General features: G+C 41.7%; 1 protein-coding gene across 1 annotated transcript; it reads right to left on the bottom strand.

Annotated features, from left to right (window-relative positions):
- Positions 1-2,951: 2,951 nt before the first annotated feature.
- LOC111217831 (rabphilin-3A-like) lies at positions 2,952-13,813 on the bottom strand. Its single transcript, XM_022739815.1, has 15 exons — positions 13,698-13,813; positions 13,103-13,232; positions 12,650-12,733; positions 10,962-11,124; positions 8,651-8,836; positions 8,305-8,514; positions 7,945-8,024; positions 7,536-7,610; positions 6,881-6,990; positions 6,665-6,791; positions 5,282-5,335; positions 4,401-4,552; positions 4,073-4,154; positions 3,868-3,964; positions 2,952-3,300 (listed from the first exon to the last, which is right to left on the bottom strand). The coding sequence occupies exons 1-15, from the start codon at positions 13,811-13,813 to the stop codon at positions 3,167-3,169; spliced, it is 1,800 nt and encodes a 599-aa protein (XP_022595536.1). The 3' UTR covers positions 2,952-3,166.
- Positions 13,814-22,501: the final 8,688 nt, after the last annotated feature.

The following is a 22,501-nucleotide window of genomic DNA, read 5'->3' as shown; positions in this document are numbered from 1 at the left end:
ACATGAGACAAACAGCCATTTGTTTTCTTGCCCAGTTACTTTTGCTGTCCTCAGTTTTTTTTTCACTTTCTTGGGCCAAGCAGATAAGAGCTGGTCTATTACTACAACTGTTGAAGTGTCAGTATGAAACCACAGACTGTGGCTAACTTAGCTTAGCACAAACACTGCAAACAGAAAGCTCATTGATTAAAACACATCTGTTTGTTAGTCTATGTACTTGACTGGACTACTTTATGGTCAGTGGAATAATGTCAGGTGGTCTACCTGTAATATCAGGTACCTGGTATTAGTCTCACCTCATGTAAAGACTAAACAACACACACACACACACACACACACACACAGCTCAGCAGAAAGAAGGAATGAACCAGAAACATTCAGCATCTAATATTTAGTCAGGTGCTTCCTTACACTCAGACTCAGTAAGGTGAACAGCAATAACCAGTTATATATATCTATATATCCGTGGAACAGCGCCCCCACTTGGCAGCACTTTACAACAGTTAACCTCACGTCACCTTGTTACAAGAGCTTAGAAAAACCTCAGTTTATCTGTTTATTATCTTCTCCTTTCAGAGTTTGATTGAATTGTGCCGGGAACATCATATTTGAATGTTGAAATTATTTGTTTATTGCACAGATATCTGGTGTTTATCCAGCCGAGGCCGTCGAGTGACTGCTGCTGTGATTTGACCGAAGCTCCAGAACGTCAGTAGCAGTGACAGTGTTCAGTGATGTTGTTGTTGTTGTCATCGTCACTGGCATCAGTTCTGTCTGTTTGTGTTTGTTACAGATCTCCTCTGGTCAAACAGACAAAAATAAAACTGTGTTCGAGGTGTGCTTCTTTCATGTCAGTGAAGTGGATGACTTCATTTATCTGTGGTGTTTGTCAGGTGTTTTATTTTCAGTGTCCTTTCGATGCAGTTTAGTAAAACATTCACATGCAGGTCAACTGTCCTGTCTCTGTATCAGGGTTTACTGGAATTTCCATTAAGACATTAAGGTTTAAATTGGTGTATATGACTAAACAAATATTAGCAATGAAATATATAATAAATGAATATGGAGATATTATTTTGATATGTTGAGGGGAGCGTGTTGCAGTCAAGAGGAGGTCGAGCCTCTGTCTCTCCTCCAATCATTTTTCTACAGTCACTAATCTACAGCACATTTATGGAAAATCACAAGGAAGGTTTGTTGTAAAGTATAAAACGTAAAACTTCAGCTTCCGTCAGATATTTTTTGAGTGATTCAACCTGTTTAATTAACACTGATGTAGTCTTTATTCATCTCGATGGACTGAATTTGAACGAGACTGAAAATGATACTGAAATTCTCTAGTTTTTATTTCAGATAATTCCTTTATAAACGAGTGTTATGGTCATGTTTATTCAGACAGATGCTACCCCCCCACCCCCCCCCACCCAACCCCCCGCCCCTAAAGCAAATACATCAGCTTATAATAATTACTTTTATGACATGTCCTTGAGTGACAGGAGAGGGTAACAGGAGCTTGAGGGGGGTTAGTTTGGTCTAATTTGTGATCTCAAATCACAGATTGTGTCCTCAGTGTGGACATGAGCTGTGAGCGGGACGACCACAGAGCGACTGTGAGGTGAACATATCCAGAATTTTACAAGGAAACAGCAGAAACTAAACGTCATTCTGAGCAACATTAAAAAAATTTTTTTTAAAGATGATCAAACTCTAAATTCATTTATAACTTCAGACTGACAGTAAAGTCTGTAAATTATTCATTTACATTTTATTTCTCACCTGTTTTCTGACAAAAACAAGAGCAGACGTGAGTTTTACAGATAAATTACTGAATGAATGTATAATTTCACACATTTACAAGTTGCTTATTTTGCTCTGTCGTCCGAACGTCTTGGGGTTACGTCAGGTCAGCTGTGTTGATGGATCTTTATTATTAAATGTAAATGTTGTATCTGCAGATGGGATGGGAGAACGTGGATTATCTCAAATTCAAGGCCAGAAGTTTTCAGAGTGTAACAAGCGCGTAAACTTTTACCCACTTGGAGAGAGGTATTATCAGGAGGGAGGTCAAAGTTCACCAACGTCTCAGCTGCGTGTCCGTCTGAGCTGATTGGTTCAAACCTCACCTGATTCAGCCAAAGTTTCCTGCCATGTCACAGTGTATATAAAAAAGGCGGAAGAGCAAAGGAAGTGCAATGATGTCTTTATTTATTAGCCACATGTTCGCTACACTATGAGTTCAGACATGCATCAACATGAACACAGAGAGAAAAATGTAGCTGAACCAGATCGATTTAATTAACCTGCAGTTAGAATATATCCATCAAATGTACGTGTGGTTTCCTGGAGCAGCGCTTACGTTGCATGACTGAATTCGTTCGTCATAATTAGACGTCATGCAGAAGCATTTTTCCAGCAGAAAGACAGAAAGCTCACACATGCACAGGAGGAGGTGACACAGTGTTGTGACAGTCGTGAGAACGAGACCAACATTTTATCTGCATCGAAACGCAAATGCAAATCAAACGGGGAGAGTTCTGTTCACATCGGCTTCAGCAAACCGAAAAACACCTGCTCGTGTCCCGTTTAATATTGAACATACGCACGGTAACGTCTGCGCAATGACACAAGTGGAAAAATGCATGTTTTGGTGATGCAAGCACTTGGACAACGTGGTCACATAGATCAGCTGATATCACAGTACGATGATCTCGTATGACACAGATCAACATGAGGATAAGAGAGGTCAGACAGAAAAGTGGGATTTCCCTGGAGGCACACGTCATCACAACATACTGCCTGAAAGACAATGATAACAAGTTTAATCTTCTCCATAAAATATGATAAATCACTGTTCAATCATTACCGCCTGTCAGGTAAGGTTTAATTATCACATGATAAAGTTTATGATATGATACCAGTGAAAATGGCAACATGGCAGCGTCCTGGTTTTACTCAGTGGTCACTCCTTATTACAAAGAGCCCCAGGGTCGACATCCATGTTGGTCACCTGAAAACAGCTGGAAATGTAGCTTGCACATTTTTACTTTGGGACAACCTACATGAAAAGCAAGAGGATAATATCTGTCTACCCGTGCTCACAGGAAGACAATATTCTACAGGGAGGAAGAAGAGAGAAAGAAAATCCACAGGAGAGGAGGAAGATGTTTTAATCCTCGAAGTGAACAGAGTTGTCATTTAGCAGAACATGCCAGCACTCGATCTTCTTGTCTTTGTTCTTGAGGCATTCGTACCAGTGCTTCAGACACTCTCCTTTAGCCTGGATGCCTAACTGACATCCTCCTGGAGGCAGACAGAGGAGTGAGCGTCAACACGTCAGCAAAGACCAAGCCTTGACGTACATGCTAACACGCTCACAACGACAATGCTAACATGGTGATGATGTGTGATGATCATGTGATAAGTTTGAAACTAGACATGACAATTAATAAGAAAAACACACATAAACATATATAATTATATATATATGTTGTTTTAATAAACTTGTATATATGAATTAAATATATGTTGTTAACATATATAGTTGTAAAATGTTATAACATATAAAAATTCATCATATAGATAATAATTAGAATCGAATTTTACTCTGGCTATTTCATACATGTTATAAACTTACATCTTTATATATCCTGAAGATGTATATATGTGATAACAATATATCCCCTTATAGGTACCAAATGACCAAAGTCATTTAGGATTCTTCCTCTGGGGACCATGAATGTATGTTTATATTTCAGAGTTGACCAACCAGCCAAGCAACAGACATTCCCATCACGCTGTATTCATGGGTAAAAATGACAAACTGGATGAACAGGGGAAACGTGATTACAAATCAATAGTTGCACTTACCAATGAAATCATTGGACTTTCCCATGTCGTAGTCCCAGACTGAGATGTCCAGGGTTTTCTTGGCGAGTTCAGCGTGTTTGATGTCGTAGCTGAATTCCTGAAACACAGAGATGAGTTTATTACAAAATGTATAACTGGAATCGGGGTAAGCGGAGGACGACAAAGTCCAGTATTAGCAAATAAAAACAGTTTAGAAAAAACTGACCTCATTAAACTCTGGATTGAGAGTCTTCTTTTTTATCTGGGTCTTGTTTTTAGCTTTTTTCCCCATATCTGGCTTCAGACATCTACAGCACAAAAACACCAAGAAGGAGATCGAGTCATTCTAGCTCAGGATGAAGGAACAGTTCAACAGTTTTGGCAATATGTGTTTTTACATCCAGCCAGAGTCAGGCTAGCTGTTTCCCACCGTTTCCAGCCTTTATGCTAAGCTAAGCTAACCATCTCCCAGCTGTAGCTTCATATTTAAAATACAGACATTTTTTTTCATATGTCCACATCGGAGCTGATCCGTACAGTGAGGTAAAACATACACTTTGACGAACGGGTCAGAGTATCCATTGGAGTCCATGGCGGCCAGGTGAGCACAGCGGACCACGCCCACTATGAGACGACCCTGCTGAGTGTTGTACATCAGTGACACCAGGATACGACCTCTCTCCTCTGAATCCTCACTCTCATTCACCTGCACACACACACACACACACACACACACACATACACACACATAAAGTAATGCTACAGTCCATTTCACTGATCCTCATGCTCCTTTGCCCTGTGCACATATCTGAAGGGATTATACTGAGGAGGTTAATGGAGGATAATGTAAACGCTTAAGTGCAAAAGTATCTACATGTGAGATTTATGCAACAGGATTAACTCAACATTTTGTAAAGGTTATGTGAACACTGTTTTTGTGTCTTATTCCTTTTCACATACTCAAAAGATTAGAAATATTTTTTATTATTATCAACAAATCAAACAAAAAGATTGAAATAAAAAATGTGTTAGAGGACATTTTTAGGACTATTTTAACCCACATTTGGTGCTCTAGTGAGTATTTGGGGACGGTGACTGTGACCATCAGGGATCTTTATTCCCCAAATTTAAAGTCTGTACATCTCCCAGCGGGGGGGGGGGGGGTCACTGGGATCATGTTTAGGGGAGGTAACACGAGAGCAGGGAGTGAAAACGAGTTCCCATCATGACTGACTGAACGAATGTAACTGATAGCGGAAACATTGAGTTTCCTATTGACAGTGATACCGGACCTGTTCAATAAGGTCGGTATCATATCAGAGCATCCATACCTTTATAGCTCAGAGGAATAACATACACCAGGTTTTTGGATACACACACACATCCCTTGGTAGTAGGATGCATTCACTGTCACCACACTCCTCCTGTAACTTACATCGTCCTCATAGAGAGCCATGCCGCGGGCTGAGCCTCCGACGGCCTTCTTCACCTGCACATGAAGAAAACCAGTCAGAACAAACAAAACATAAACAAGACTGGAAAATTTAATATGACAGAAGTCAGAAAACAGTATTAAAGGAATAGTTCAGCATTTTGGGAAATAGTTTTATTTGCTTTCTTGTGTCATATTCGAATGGTGGCTCTGAAGCTACAGTTAGCTTAGCTTAAAATAAAGACTGGAAACAAGGGGAAACTGGTAACTTGACTTTGAATGAAGCAAAAATCCACTTATCAGCATCTCGAAAGACCCTTAACTAAAACGAGTCATATGTTGTTTTATCCATACAAACACACAAAGGTAATGACAAGTTGCGGTTTTGCAGTGGGGGCGGGGTTAGACTATCTGCTGAACCATTTCCTGTTTCCAGTCTTTATGCTAAGCTAACCAAACTGTCTCCTGTCTCCATATTTAGCATATAGACATGATACATATCGATCTTCTCATCAAACTCTCGGCAAAAAAGCAAATAATCATAATTCCCAAAATGATGAGCTATTCCTTTAAAGGTTCTAGTGCTATAGATCAGTGAAAAAATAAATAAAAATATTTTATATATATTATAAAATAACATATTTCCTCACTTATCTCAGCTTGTAAACAGGTTTTTGACAAAGCAAAACAATCACCTATAGTCCATTTAGTAGCAGTTCTGGATGTTTCAATCATCTCTCATGATCTTCATCTGTCATGTTATTGTTTTATGTTATGGTTTGATGAGTGTTAAGGACTTCCTGTCTATGTTGGCTTAAATGTTTAGGTTCAAAGTTCCTTCTTGACTTTGGAAACAGCAGCTGACAAAACAATCTCACCTCAGCTGCTCCGGAGCTTTTGATCATCTCACATGATCATCTTCCATCAGTAGATGGCGTTGTCATGAAATTATAAATGTTCACATTTCCACTTAAAATGAGATTATTTTGTCAGCAGCTGTTTTAAAGAAACAGAAAAATGAACTTGTTGAACCATGTGGTTCTCAAAACATGAATAAATTACATGTAAAAATTTAACATTAACGTCTTTCTCCAGCAGCTATTTTCTTGAGGAGGAAATTGTTTTATAGAGATTTGGGTGAACTGTACGGAAGCCTAGAAAGGCCACACTTTCAAATGTTTTTTTGTGGAGCTCTGTTTTCTCCAGATAACGGAATAACTATCCCATTATCTCAAGAAAACAAAGCTCCGTTATCTCGAGATAACGGGATCATGAAATATTCATGAGTATGGCCTTTGTAGGCTTCCGTAGAACCGACCCTTTAGGTCAAACATCTAAAAATACATTTGACATTCGACAGCCTGAGATCTGCTCCTCGGGGCTCACCGGGATCACTCTCTCCAGACAAACGTTGAAGTTCTTCTTCTGGTTGAACGTCAGTTTCTTCAGAGCGACTCGCGTCTCCCCGATGAATTCGTTGTGTCCGAACTTGTCCTCGTCGCTCACTGAAAGCCTGAAGACAGACAGTTCACTCTACGATACTTTCATCGTCATGTAGCTGCCACGATGACGGCGGTAAAGCAGGTGGCGGTCGATTCTTACCGGAGAGTTTTGCGCGACATTTCGTCGTCGGTGATGCCGTGGTAGACGAGCGTCTCGTTCCACACGGGGTTCAGAGTGGTTTTAAGTGTCTTGGTGCGAAGCTTGTTGGACTGGGAGAGGACAGAAACCATGAGAGGAGAAACATAATATAATTTGGAAATAACCGTGGAACCGGAGCTCATCGACACGTCAAACCGCTTCGCTTCGAGCAAACAAAGTGCTCTGTTTCACTCGAGAGAATAACACAATAAAGACAATTCTCCACGTCATAAATCAAGTCCCAAACAGCGTGAGCTCTTCTATTTGATGCCACGAGCATTAGCTGATGGGTTACTGCTGCATTATATAATATGAGAGCATCCCAAATTGAATAAACACACCCCAACACCTCCTAATAAGCTGTGTGTGTGTGTGTGTGTGTGTGTGTGTGTGTTATAAACCCACTGAACGCCACGTTTCTTCACAGCGCGTTAGCTGCAGCTTTTACACCATGATTCAGTTTATTTAAAGCGACACTAATCACAGTTTTCAGGCTCTGCAGAAGATGTTTTTAAATCTTTATTTTGCAGCCTGCAGCTTTATTGTTTTGCTCTCGTGAACCTGGTTTCCAGCAGCTGCATCAGACCTCAGGAGGTATAAAATAAAGTGGTTGTACCTTACTGGCTCCAGGTAACAGGTGCAGCTTCACGTACGGGTCAGCGAGTCCGTTTGAGTCCATCGGCTTCAAACCCTGAGACACAGAGACAGAGACGGATTCAGCAGAGACATTCATTCAGCCGTCATTGATTACACATGTCTCTACAGCTCTAATTAGTCAATCAATCAGTTATTGGTTAGGCTTTGTCTTGTCTTGTCTTGTCTCATCTTGTCCCATCTTTAATCTTTTCTTGTCTTGTCTTCTTCTTATTTTGCCTCATCATTTCTTGTTTTGTCTTGTGCCGTCTTATTCTTGTCTCATCTCGTCTTATTTTGGCTTATCTCATTAGTCTCATCACATCTTGTCATATTTTTGTTGCTTCTCATCGTGTGTGTGTGTGTGTGTGTGTGTGTGTGTGTGTGTTTACCTTAGCTTTAATGATACAACAGTGCAGGGCGTGGTTCTCCTGTTGGTAGAGGAGACTGAACTCCAGACATCCCAGAGTCGCTGCCAGAACAAACACACAGGAAAACGTCAGACTCCGACAGAGAAGAAGAATCTGATTTTTAACTGGGCTCCTGTTACAGAAACCAGTTTCCCTCTGAAGCAGATAAACATTGATTTGTCACTTGTCATCGCTCCACTGGGAGCGTCTGCAGCAGCTGTAGACGCTCCAGGAGGAGCTGACACTATTTCAAGTGATAAAAGGAGTAAAAAGCTAAACGTGTGGGACACCTTCTCCTCCTTCAGATCAGGGGGTTCACTTTAGGAAAATAATCAATCATACTTCCATCGTCTGAGTCGTAGTCATTGTCCTCGTCCTGTGTTCGACCTGGAGCTGGTCTCGGGGGAGTGGGATTGTCGGCGGGGGGGTGGGCAGGTGGAGCGGCTCTGGTCGCAGGAACATGAGACGAAACGGAGCTGGAGACAACAGGTTGTCTCTTGTCCTCCACAGCTGGAGCGGCCGCCGTCTCTTGCCTGTCTGAAAGCTGTGCAGCTGGAGCCAGAGACGAAAAGGCACAAACTCTGAAGCCTGAAACATCTTCCTCAGACAGTGACGTTGATGTTGAATGTTTTTGAACGCTGCCCGGAAGCGTGGGGCTTATTCTTAGAAGGGAGCGTCGCTTCCTTACCTGAGGTGGGGGCTGCCTGCTGTGCGTTCGCCCGGGGTGGTTTGGAGGCCAACACATGTCCCTCTGTCTTCATTACAGCTGCTGGACGGGACTGACTCTCATTATAGCTGTCAGCTGTTGTTCTTGCCGTCTGCTCCCATTGTTCTGATCCACGGGACCGCTGCTGCTGTGGCTCTGTGCCGAGCTCTGAGGAGACACAACAAGAGTTTCACCTCCGCCGCCGCGGCCGCCGCTCGCACCAGCACTCTCCTTTACACCGATATCACCGCTCTCATGACCGATGACATTTTAAAAGGTCCATCACGCTCTTTTCTACATCTCAGTCTCTCTCTCTCTCTTTTTCTCTGTTGCACATTTCTTTTCTTTTCCAGAGTGGTGTACCTCCCTCCCTCCCTCCCTCCCAACCCCCAGCCATCAGCTCTGCTCACCACCAAAATGATGGTTTACAAAATTATAATAAAATACTATTAAACATATATCAACACGTTTATATGCGTGTTTACATATCTGTAAATCAAACTAAATAAACAGAATGAAAAGAGGATACAGTCTCATTTGGTAAAGATCAAACTCATGAAATTAGTTTGGCAGATATTGATTCCCAAAATCTGAGAAATGAATCCTGTATTTGAATGAAAATATGACTTTTTTTGTTTGATCATGTGTGTAAGTCTTTCAGTTTCTACACAAGAAGGAAGTTCATTGATCCAAAGACGCCAAGATGGTTCACAAACACAAAGACGTTTCGCTTGTAACAGGCAGAGATTAACCCTCCCTGTGTGTCAGGGGCATGAAATATCACAGTATATATTATAGTTATGGATGAATAATAAGTTACTTAAGCAGATAAAACATGTAACAGGACGATAATGAGAGTTTGTTTTTCAGGGCTTGTTAATGAAACTGAAGGTGTAAAGTCTTTTCTAACACTTCAGGAGGTTTAACCAACTTCCTGTCATGAGTTCTCAGGGACAAAGCTTTTGGGAAAAAGACCAAAGAATCCAAATCTCCAGGAAGACAGGAATCTTTTTTGTGGATTATGTTGGAAATAGTGTTAATTATTTCTTTTCTGGACACATGAAATTGAATTTATTTTCTCTCCCAACAATGAAACCTACAGCCAGGATGATTCTGTGTCGCACGGACGCGTTAGGACAGAAGTGGCCTTTATAAAGTACGGCGGTGCCAGCTCGTGCAAAGTTTAGTTCGTAAAAAGGATCGTTGCGAAATTAAATTGGGAGCCAATGTAAATTTTTAGAGCGATGTCAGAATTGCAAAAAATCTTCCTCAGCAGCGTCAAGTTGCATTTGGCATCATTTCCAAACATGAAGCAAGTTTAGTTGCTTAACTGAAGCGGGTGTAACCACATAGCCGTAATAAAAGTGGTGCTACTACTAAAACCAGTGTTTGCACATGATTTTCAAATGTAGGCCAAAAGTGACATCAGGGCTGCAGCGGCCAACTTGGCATCAGGAGCTAACGCACCATGGCACTGGAGTTTTGTGCCAGTTTCATTTTGTGCGGCGCGTTCTGTAATAACATCAGACAGTCATGACCCGTGGCCAGTGTGTCTCCATGATTGTGTTGGAATGAAACATGAACACCGTTATTTGCCATTTGCCAAGAATAGACTTTTCTATTCTCAAAGTAGTTCTGACTGTTAGTTTATTTATTCTAAGTGCTTTCAAACACCAATTATACTGTGTCATCGTATCAAAGACACGTTGGTAAAAACGTCATAAAATTTAAATTATTACATCAACACTTTTAAACAGATCAATACTTTTAATTAATGCACTAATGATTTTGAATAGATTTTTTATTTCTACTGTGGATTCACTTACAACCCAAGTAATACTGACTATTAATGTTTCATGTGTACTTATACTAATATAATATATATAGCTTTAATATAATATATCTAAACATGTAGGCTAACGAAATGAAACTCTAACATTAACACTTTAAGTATACTTCATAATAATATATGAAAATCCATAAATAATATTTTGAATAATGTAATTCTTGTACACTATTGTGTATTCTTAGAAATAATACACTTACTGTTGACGTAGTACTTCCTATTAGTCCTACTAGAGGATTACGACACTTTAATATATTTTTCTGGTATTTAAATTTAAATTTAGCTCCAAAACTAATAATGTTCTTCAAATATACTTATGTGGTATATGAGAGTATTTAAGTGGGTTCCAGTGAATTGTATTCTTGCTGCTCTACATGCTCATCATTGTCTTGGTCTATGAGTAAATCCACACCAGAGTTTGAAACTGAATGTCTTTGTACGGGTTACCGTGTCCCGGAGGACGTGTTGCAGGTTCCTGCGGTCCAGCGCCGGCCGCCGGAGCAGAGCTGCTCTCAGTGCTGGACTGTCGAGGTGTGGACAGAGGGAGGGGGGCGGGAAGACCCTGCTGGTCTCGTCCCTTGAAGAACCAAGCTCCTGAACGCTTGTGTATCTGCGGGAACACACGGTGAAGTCTAGTTAAGGATGGAAACTGCTGGGTTTATATGAAACAGTACAGTGTAATCACGGTTCTGCAGACACACAATGGCTGACCTTTAAAACAATAGAAAAAATAAAGATGTAGCACCATGACATCATCCACGTGTTTCTGAGGCGACGTTTTGAAGCTTGAGTTTGGTTTTTCATCTTCCCACCGAAAATATCAGAATCAGAAAAATTTGAACTTTAGCCAAAAGAGAGAAATTAGTTTGGAAAAGCCACAAACACCAAAGCTGTGTGTGTGTGTGTGCGTGCGTGTGTGTGTGTGTGTGTGTGTGTGTGTGTGTGTCAATCAACCAAACTTAATACTAAATGTCTCTCTAATTATTAATTGTTTTCTTTTTGTTTGTTTCTGTTTCTACCTGATGAAGGTCAGTCCAGTATTCCCGCTCTTTTTGCTCTGTGTTTGGTCTCCACCGGCTCCTGATGAAAAACATATCTGACTCTTTTATCTGCTAAATGTTTGTAAACGTTCTCCAGCTGATCAGAGCGTTCTCCCTGAAAACATCTGTCTGCTGCTGGAAACGATGCCGATGAGAGGGAAACAAAACAATGAGCCGAAAAAGGCTAAAATGGTGCGTAGAGCTGAAGGAAACCACTTCCTCAACACAATTAGTCAGTTGATCCATTGTAAATAGAAAATATTGATCCGTGAAGCTTTAAAACAGCTATAATCAATACCTCTTTAACAATGTATAGCATGACAATGTGACATAGATTACCAATAGTGATGAACCTGCAGCTCCCTTCACATTCATGGAGCTTTAAAGAGCGTTTCAACTCATTGTTTATCCTCCAGACACAACTTCACTGATGTGTTTCAGAGCATCGGTTCTGTGCTCAGCAGGCAGCTGTATTCAGAGAGAGTTAACCCTTCCCACCCGGTAACAGAGTCACGACGATGTTGTCGTTTTCTTGGAGCTCATCCGTCGATTCGTGTGATTGTTCTCGTGTGTGTGATCTCACTGGCGAATTACAGTTTATTTCTTCTTTTCTTTTGTGCTGTGAAACAGACACAGGACCGCTGTGTATTCGCAGCATTACAGAGGAGTTATCCTGCGCGTGACTGACAGGAGAGAGCATTTATTTAAAGAGTGTGCCCCCCCCCCCCCCCCCAGGCAGAGACCTCAACAAACACAGCAGCATCATCAGAAGAGCACTGTGCAACTGCATCAGAGAGCAGACCTTTTTGTTCATGTTTTATATTGATCAAAAATACTATCTGTATTTTTTAAAAATTAAATAAGGGCTGAAATAAACACCTATTATTCCTTTTGAAAACGGAGGGCGTATCAATGGAGGGTAATTTTCCAGGCCAGTGGACGGTGAAATGCAATTCTGTGCTGAAAGGCGAGTCTAAAAGCTAGAAAATGGTTCATGTCATGAGAAACGTTTTGCTTCTGGAGGCAGGAGAATGACATAATGGGATAATTTGGCATCATGAATTTTTTTTTTCGGCAGATTTTCCCTCCACTCACCTCTTGGTGTTCACTGCAGATTCTGCACAGCCACGCGGGGCACGACCTGCTGTTGCTCCTGATGCCACATTTGCTGCACATGTGCTGCAAAGAGGCAAAAACACGACAAGATGCACATACGGAGGCGCAGAGTCCCGCTCAGATTCAGTGTTTGACAGCAGGTGCACAGAGCACATATATTTTTACAGTTCACATGGCATTAACCTCGCCTTAGTCACTGAGAGCAACAAGAAACAGAGTGTGATGCACAAGACCAGGGAAGACACAGTGTGTGTCAGAACAAGTTAGCGTACGGGCCACTGGCTGCTCATCGCCATAGGAAACCTCTAAGGAGCAACACAACACTATAGAAAATATAGTAAACAGAAGCTCAGTCCCTACGACCTCTGGCGACACGTTCTCTGCTACTGTGGAGTCTGTTTTCTCTCTGCCTTAAGACAGACGTCCACCAACCTTTTTACACTGCACACAGAGGACAGCTGTGACCCCCTGCGGTCCGAATGACGCCCCACACAGCAGGCAGTGCGACTGTCCGTCACCACACGCCGTCTTCTTGATGTTGTCCAGACGACTGGAAAGACGCCTGAGAACTCACGCAGATAAATGACAAAACATGACACAAGTTGTTAGACCAATAATCATGCAACTCACAGAGCATCTCTATCTGCATCTCTATCTGCATCTGAGTCTGCATCTCTATCTGGATCTCTGTCAGCATCTGCATCTGTGTCTGATTCTCTGCATCTGCATCTGCATCTCTCTCTGCATCTGCTTCTGCTTCTGTGTCTGCATCACTATCTATATCTGCATGTCTATCTGCATCTGCTTCTGCTTCTGCATCTGCATCACTATCTACATCTGCATCTCTATCTGCATCTGCTTCTGCTTCTGCATCTGCATCTCTATCTGCATCACTATCTATCTCTGCATGTCTATCGGCATCTCTATCTGCATCTGCATCTGCTTCTGCATCTGCGTCTGCGTCCACATCTGCATTTGTATCTGCATCTGCGTCTAGACAACATTAGACCACAGTTTCCTCTCTCACCCGATCCTCTCCTGCTCTGTGGCCTCCATCAAGGCCGCACGAGCCAGGACGCTGTTGATGATCTCCTTCTCCTCATCCGTGAGCTCCTCCCCCAGGGGGCCGCCAGACCTGTTCATCGTCCACCTAGACCTGAAGCCAAAACACACACACACACAAATATACACACAGAGTGTAAGTGGCGTGAAAAGTGAAAACGCAGCTCGGACAAAAAGGCCAAAACCTCCAAAAAGAGCAGAACTGAGGAGACACTAAAATCTCAGGACAGGAACACAGCTGGAAAACATTCAGGACTGAAGCAGCACGGAGCCACTGAAGACGCTGTCACACACAATAACACACAATGAGGTGATTAAGTTAATAATGCACGTCTGAGCTGTGACCAAGTGATCGTCTGTGAGCAAATGACATGCATTTTGTTCATCAGTCTCTAACTAGAGCCTGAGGGCCACACAGATGAGGAAACTCCAAATTTCAATACAACTTCTAATTTAATTTCTTGAGTTCAGTTCATCCAATTTAAAACTTTTACTTCTGTAGAATAACAACAGAAAATTTCTACTCCTGTCAATTTACTCTGAGTTATAGAAACTATATTTACACACATTGTTCTGATTATATTTACTTGAGTTTAATATAAATTGCACAGACTAATTGTTTTTCTCACATTAATCAACTAAAGATCAGGAAGGTTGACAAGTTAACGAACTTTCTTGCAGATTAAGATTTGAAGGAATCGGGACTCGGAAGACAGAGTTTGATTTTTTTTTGACACAATTTTAGATTTTTCTCTAAATCCTGATCATCTGTGTTTCACAGCACCAACATCTTGTAATTGTTAACCTAACGAATAAACATTTTTAGAATTTAGTGCCAAGAAATGATTTTTTTCCCCATTTTAAATGTTTTAATTGAATTATCTCAGTGATCTGTCAATAATCTTCAGCATAAAAACCCTTTTTATTTCACATTTCAAAAAGCAAGTTGCTCCTGACTCTGCAACAATAAACACAACACTGATCCCAGCAGAGAGGTAAACCTGGAGACACAACTGTTATTATTTGTCATGAAGTTTAAGCGGCATTATTCTAAACATGCAAAGACGTGTGGAGGAAGAGGAGGAGGAGGAGGAGGAGGGAGGGAGGAAGATGAGCCGTTCAGTCCTAATTATCACCACACATTTCTACACGTGGTGGGAAAGCTTCCAGTGTGACCGTCTGTAAGGTTTTTACAGAAACCAAATTTCCAAATGCAGTTGTCTTTCTTTTTTTTTTTTCTTCCATTCAAATGTGTCTGTTTTGTTAATTTTGTGGCTTCCCATCATGATCCTGGTAGAAAATGGGAAGGGACGTTCACCAGCCGGGACTGTTCATGCAAACGCTCTGATCACTTTGGTGTCAGAAACTGAGCTCGTGGTTTCAGCAGAGAAAATATTCTACAGAAAGATGAGGGTTTTTTTTTTTTTTCACCAAATCGAAAGATAACTTCTCTCTCCTTTCCAAACTCGTCAGCAAAGATTCAGAACCACACGAGGACAATATTTCCCTATTTATAATTCTGCTGTGCGCGCCAGGCTGCAGCCATGTTTTTGATGTATTCAGAAACACTGTAAGGAGGCCTTTGTACCTATTTTTAAAGAGCTTAAGTTATGCAAGATTAGATCAAGGTAGCTATATTTGTTGCATGCATAATTGTGAACCACGGCGCTTAAGGCTTTAGGTGAAACTCAAACAGCTGCTGTGCTGCTGCGGGAGGGCTGTGAGGATTAAATCTACCTGTGTCCGGCATACAGGAGAGTCCGTGCATGTACAGGAGAGAGGCGGGCGCGTGCACGGCTTCACCACAGCTTTAAAAACAAACAAACTGCTTTATCAGTGAGGGAGATGACCTGTTTTAATCCTCGGAGTTGTGCAGATGAGTCGAGCTGTTGTCCTGAATGTTGTTGTGGCTGTAGCTGTCTTCTCTTCATGGGACTGACATGAGTGGCTTTTTTGTGGAAAGTCTCCACAACTGTTCGATCAGTTTGTGATCGAAGATCGAAGATTTGATGAAGACGTTCATGTTGCCCAGAAAATAATGAACTCTCCCTCTAACTTTCCCTCTGGTGCCATCAACAGGTCAAACTGCTCATCTGATTTATGTCTGAAAAAAACCTGCAAAGCTAAAGGCGTTCGCACCAGCTTGTGTTCCATGCTAATTAGCAAATGTTAGCTATTAACTCTGGAGTCTTTATTGATTATTAAATATTTCTTTATTTATGTAGTCATGAAGAGACAAACTGGAAGAAATGCTGATGTGGGGCTTTCAAATGTGATGTAATTCACATCTGCAGGCCATCATTTAGTAAAAGACAGTTTTAAAAAAGTGAGTTTATAACATTAATTAATATTTGCTGTCAGATTTATGATGAAAAAGTTGAAGAATGAAATAGACTGTAACTTAAGAGCTTTATTTCTAACATTTTCAGCTGTTTTTTGTTTGTATGAACATGAAACAATATTTTTTACAACCTGAAACTTTTCTTTGATCATACTCTGAATGATCAGAACTAAAGCTGTGTATAATTTTAAAGCCTCCTGTGTTATTTTTCTGACAGCTTTACACACTGACTCCACAGGGTTTTAAGAGTGATCGCTATTTTATTGATCCCATATGAGAAACTGTCAACGCACTTTTTTTAAGATGCAAAAGATGAAAAATACTAAATATTTTCTGGTTCCAGCCTCTTAAATGTGAGTTTTTGATCATTGTCTTTGTCAAATTTGAGAGTAAACTGAACATTTAGGGGTTTTGGGCTGTTGATCAGACACAATAAGACATTTGAAGATGATTCTATAAACCAAACCATTAATTGATTAATCAAAAAAATAACTCAATAATGAAAACAGCTGATAGTTGCAGACACTGAGGTGGTTTTATGCTGCTCCCTCTCAAACACGGGATGTGCGTCGTTCTTTCACAGATTATATATTCATGTAAACTCTTGTGCTTCAAAAATCAGTGACTGAGTCTTACTGCCAACATAAAACTACCTGTGAGACGCGGCCACAGAGATTTCATTTCCCGTCCAAATGGAGAGCCACTCCTTTTAAAAGCTCCGAGAGCAGCTAATGTGATTAGCCGTGATTCATTTCAGCTCTATGACACCTACTGCTGTGCCAGCGCCTCTGGCCCTGAGACTCCCAAACATCTGCTGGTCCTTGTCCAAGTGCACAGGCGCTGTTGTGTGTGTACATGTGCAGCTGCTTGTGCTTGAAAACAGGGTGTTAATTGGGGCCTGACTGCGGAAGGCAAACTGCTAGCTGTAATGTGTTACAGCGGTCTGGGCTGCAGCGTGCGCGCCTGGAGACATTTCCACTGCAGAGAAGCGCGCTCATTATCGTTTGACAAGAACATTGTTAAGAGGAGAGCGCGACCTCGACTTCTTGCCTCTGGTCCAACCGGGCCGCTGAGACAGACGCCACCTCCCTCCCTGACTGACCCTGCAAGGTGTTTGCTGACAGTCAGGAGAGAAAGTAGCGCCCATGTTAAATCATATTTGACTTTCTCTGCACAGTGAAAACATTTTATCGCTAATTAAACAAGGTCATAAATCTGTGTTTAAGGGGTTTTAAAAGAGGTTAACCTGAGCTGTGTCAGGTATTAGGTGTATGACTGTGTCCGAGCTTTAAACATCACATGTGATCAGGCCGCGGCTGCTGAGTAAGGATATTTAAATGACTCACATACTTAACAGCTCAGTGCCCTTCATCTTCCTTCATCTTCCTCATCCTTTCCCCTCCTTTTGCTCCCTGTTGTGCTCCCTGAAAAATGTCCTGTCCCCAACGCATGTAAATGTCAGGGGTTGCTGTCAGTGCAGACAGCGTGGCAACCTGACAGAGTGATGTGTGTGTGTGTGTGTGTGTGTGTGTGTGTGTGTGTGTGTGTGTGTGTGTGTGTGTCTTGAAGCGTTATCAGTGAGAGAGAAAAAGGTGGGGGTCCGTATGAAATGGCACAATGACACTTTCAAACCGTGAGTCACTCCACTTTCAATGGATTACACACACACACACACACACACACACACACACACACACACACACACACACACACACACACACACACACACACTCTCATTATGAATTAAAATCACTGCAGTCTCAGCCTGGACCATGTGGAAATGAAACATAACAATAAAGGAACTTGGGTTTCCTTTGCAATCAAATGCTCAGCGGTGGAATTAAAGTATCAATACCTTAATTTAAAGTATTAAAGTATCAATAGCAGACTATAAAAATACTCCATTACAAGTAAACTCCTGCATTTCAAATTATCATTATAAAGTAAAAGTACAAAAGTATCAGCAGCATGATGTGTGTGATCTGAACATAGATATTCCCAGAGATAAAGCAACTAAGTACTTCAGTATAGCTTTGAAGTACTTGTACTTTACTTGAGTATTTCCGTTTTGTGCTACTTTATACTACATTTATCTGACAGCAGTTAAAACAGCTTCACCTTGACAAAATTAAAATGCTGCTTCCATGTTAAAGCCTCAACAATAATAATAATAATTCTATGATTTACTCTGATTTGAGCCATTTTGCATGAATGCTTTTTACTTTAGTTTTCTGCAGGTATTTTTAGTATTTTCGGCAGTTTGATCATGTGTTATTACTATTTACTGGTGTCAGTACTTGTTCCACCACTGAAACCTCCAGGGCTGGAAAATGAAGCATCAACACTGAAGAGCCAAAACCTGCAGTTCCTCTAACGACCACTAGAGTCTGGCTCCAACAGTGAGTCAGTCCCCACAGACTCCCATGTTAAAATGTCCAACTTTACAGCAGAAATCAACATGTTTACAGCCTGGTACAAAAACTGTTTTGGTCTCTAGAACTAATTTCCTCCTTCATGACACCTGTTTATATAACTCACCTGTTCACATTTTATTAAGGACTAAAGTTATGGAGAATTGAGGGTGTGGCCTCTTCGAGTGACAGGTGGGTGAGTGCACGCTTGCCACAAACCGACATGTACCGAAGTCTCAGCTCCACACACGCTCCACCTCTTTGCACATTTTTAGATTAGCTGGGAGTTTGGAGGCGGAGTCAGGCACTGCCAAGATGGCGTCAGCGGAGCAGCTCACTCTGAGCTTCAAATACCTGTGGGTGTCGTCACGGAGGTTACGTCCGTCTTTATTTACAGTCTACAGGAAATACTCAAGTAAAGTACTAATACCTCAACACTGTACTACAGTAAATGTATTTTGTTACGTTCCACTCGTGGAAATGATGAAATGTGACATTTAAATGTCAACATAAATGTCACACTTATACTGTAATTGCTATATAATACATCATATTAGCCATGAATCAGACTCAGGTTCAGTTGCTTGTCTGCCTCACAGTCACGTGCACGCACGCACACACACACACACACACACACACACACACGCACACACTATGTATTGATTATTGAGCGGAGCAGTCGTTGCTTTACAGTAGATCGATGTGCAGTGGAGCTCTGCAGCAGGACATGACACTCCCATCTGATTCTCAATGTCATCCACTGAAGAGGACAGAAGCTGCTTACACATGACAGCACATCGATACGAGTCCTGTGTTCACCCCGTGACCTCTCAGTGTGTCTCGTGCAGCACCCGTGTGTCGAAGCACTTAGCAGCACTGATATCATCACAGCAGAGATGGGCCACTTTTGTCACAGCACCATGGTGACAAATGGTCCGACTGCCCCACCAAATCATCCCGCTTCATCCCAAAATTAGAAAAATAACTACAAAGTATTTTGTCCTTGTCGATTTGACCAATCACAAACATGCCACATTCAAATAACTGAAGTTTATTTACAGTATATCTGATTGGTATCTGGCCGTATAAAATCTGGATACAGCGGGAAAGCAGCTACTTCGCTAACATGTCGATCGCGATCCCCAACCCAGTTGCGCAAGCAGTCCCCCCCCCTAGTTTTAAAATTCAAAACTGATATTCCCAATTACACTGTAGTGTCCAATTTAAATAGAAAGTTCATTAGTAGACTAGAAAATAAACTGGATTAAGGCAGATATCTTATTTTTAATATTCCAGTCCATGTGAGAATAGATAATATAATATAAATAAAACCAGAACAGCGTTTCATCTCCTCATTGGTTAGCCTTCATCCTAAGTGAAATATACAGTTTGAAACTCGAACAATAAAGCACTAATTTAACCTTTTACAGGTTCGTATCTAAGTCAAGAAACTGCTGTAAAACGACGAGGTGTTGTTGTCGTTTTTACTCAAACCTCTCCAAAAACCCTGAACACAGTTTTTGTCAGGATTAAAGAAGATGTAACATGTTTTCAGTGCTCATCAGTCAGTGGTAGAGGTGCAGGCTAACTGTTTCCCCTTGTTTCCAGTCTTTATGCTAAGCTAGGCTAACCATCTCCTGGCTGTGGCTTCATGTTTACTGTACACCAGAAGGCGAACGGGAACATTTCCCAAAAGATCAAATTATTGCTTTGAAATTAGATCCACACATCTCCACTACCACGATATTCAGGGGGAAACTTCTCTGTGGTGACGGACGGTGAGTTGTGAAACAGAAGTTAGTGAACTTTGACCCAGTTGGCCAGTTGATACGACTTTTTCTCTCAGTCGGCCTCCCAACAAACACAAGGTCAGACTGAATGAAAGAACCTGATTATCAGACGACTGACGCCTTCAGGAGAAAGGGACTAGAACTACATGACATTACATCCGTGCCACTCGTATAATGAATGAATATTAATGATGTAGCTGAACTTACAACAGCAATTTTCAGCAACTTAATCCAACATTTTTGTAGTATAAAGATAAAAAACAGTCAAATTGCAACCAGAGTATTTCCATGTTAAGAGACTGTTAATTATAAATATATCTATATGGACTTTTCTGTCAGTTTGCTGCTGTGTGGTTTTGAATTTTGAGTTTTCCTATCAAACCAGAAACTACACTTTTTTCTTTTCTTGCTTATTTCCGGCGCCGACCTTCACGGTCCTATACGACAGCCAAATACTTTGGTGGGCCTGTCACTCTATTTTAAATACATATCCTGCCCTACATCTGTTCCTGATGTGAGAGATGATGTGGTTTCCTATATGCACCACTCCTCCTCCTCCTCCTCCTCCTCGCTGACTTCCACCAAGGACACATGTCACCACCCGAAGCCCGGCTTGATTTACAGCTGCTTTATAGCGGGAGTTGACTGAGGGGCGGAACGACCTCCAGGGAGCATGTATGTGTGTATGTGCATGTATGTGTGTGTGTGTGTCCATTTGAGATTATAGGTCATAACTTGAGAGGTGAACCCGGTGTTAACCACTCTGTGATGATGGAGAGGAGCAGCGGAGCCGTTTTCAGCTCCCCACTTAAATGTTAAAGAAGGATCAGAAGCATCACAGTCCTGCTGCTACCATCAAAAATCGATCCTGGGAGGGAGTTAACGAGATAAATAATCTGATCTTCAACATGTGAACCTGCACATCCGAGAAGGTGTGAGGCTGAGTTTTAGCCACACAAGATTTATGGCTCTACGGGGGGCAATGTCTTTTCACTCCTTTGGTCCAGACTGAAATATCTCAACAACTATTGGCTTTAAATTTTGTCCAGACATTCATGGCTCTCAGAGGATAAATCCTAAAGAGTCTGGTACCCAGGACTTTTTCCTCTGGCAATTATTTTGGCGATCCTGTCGTATTTCCTCTGATATTCATGGATTTCTATTTTATTTGTTAAACTTTTTTTTAAACATTTGGTGCTAATCGGCAAATATAAGCACGCTAACACCGAGATAAGATGGAGAACATACCTGCTAAACATCAGCATGTCAGTGTGAGCGCGTTAGCACGATTTAGCTCAAAGCGCTACAGCTCAGCCTCACACAGCTGCTAGCATGGCTGCAGTCTCTCCTCCGTCTCTCTGAGGTCAGATTAGGAGAGCATGAAGCGCCCGGTGCTGTTCTGTAATGTTTGCCGTTCTGTCATCTTTCAGCGTATCACTCCTCTTCAACCTGTCTCTCTGTTTGTCTGCCTGTCTCTCCCCCTCACTCAGTCTGTCTGTCTCCCAGCTGCTGGCGAGCGCAGTGAAGCAGGTCGTCTGTAATCGTCTGGAAGACCTTCACCAACCTGTTATTAACACTAATGCAAATTGACACACACACAAAAAAAATTGCAAATACACACACTTTCCCACTGACTTACACACACACACACACACACACACACACACACACACACACACAGTGAAGACCTGTCACACTCAGTCAGCTGCACAGAGAAAAGCTCTGCAAATTGACATGAAGTAAGAGGAAACCAAGGCATTTTAACTCCATCAGACTATGTGGGCTGACTAAGAGCTGCAGGGCCACACGCACACACACACACAAACACACACACACACAAGTTACTCATGTCAGCACACAAACAAACACACACTGTGAGAGAGTGTGTGAGCGCTGCGGGGAGGAAAACTGACAAACCGCGTCATCCTCCTGTGTTTCCTGTGACGCTGAGAGGCTTCCCTGCTTCACACTGATTTTACCTTCTTTCTTTTTTTTATTGTTTCATATTCATGTTTTAGGAGCACAAGATATTTACATCCTGTAGTATAAACACTCCTTTGAATAATTGATCTCACTGTTCTACAGTAAGAAGTCTGGAGGGGGATGCATCAGATCAGTCGCTGGACGTTGAAGGAGGTTGGGACAACAGCAACATCCCGGTTATTTACGGTCCACGGGACGTTCCCCAGGGGAGTCCAAACACTCCCCACGTGAATTAGACTGGAAC

Source organism: Seriola dumerili, unplaced genomic scaffold (genome assembly GCF_002260705.1).
Source record: "Seriola dumerili isolate Sdu_G_001 unplaced genomic scaffold, Sdu_1.0 BDQW01000047.1, whole genome shotgun sequence".
In the NCBI taxonomy this organism is placed as follows: Eukaryota; Metazoa; Chordata; class Actinopteri; order Carangiformes; family Carangidae; genus Seriola; species Seriola dumerili.
Note: the sequence above shows the minus strand (reverse complement) of the source record. Positions and strands in the feature narration are given on the sequence as shown.

What these genes read in the sequence shown, in the direction of transcription:
- LOC111217831 (XM_022739815.1), bottom strand. Translation starts at nt 13,813, where the DNA reads ATGAACAGGTCTGGCGGCCCCCTGGGGGAGGAGCTCACGGATGAGGAG. An exon ending in AACACGTCCTCCGGGACACG is followed by an intron (nt 8,837 to 10,961) that starts GTAACCCGTACA and finishes GTGTCTCCTCAG; the next exon opens with AGCTCGGCACAGAGCCACAG. An exon ending in TCTGACCCGTTCGTCAAAGT is followed by an intron (nt 4,155 to 4,400) that starts GTATGTTTTACC and finishes TTTGTGCTGTAG; the next exon opens with ATGTCTGAAGCCAGATATGG.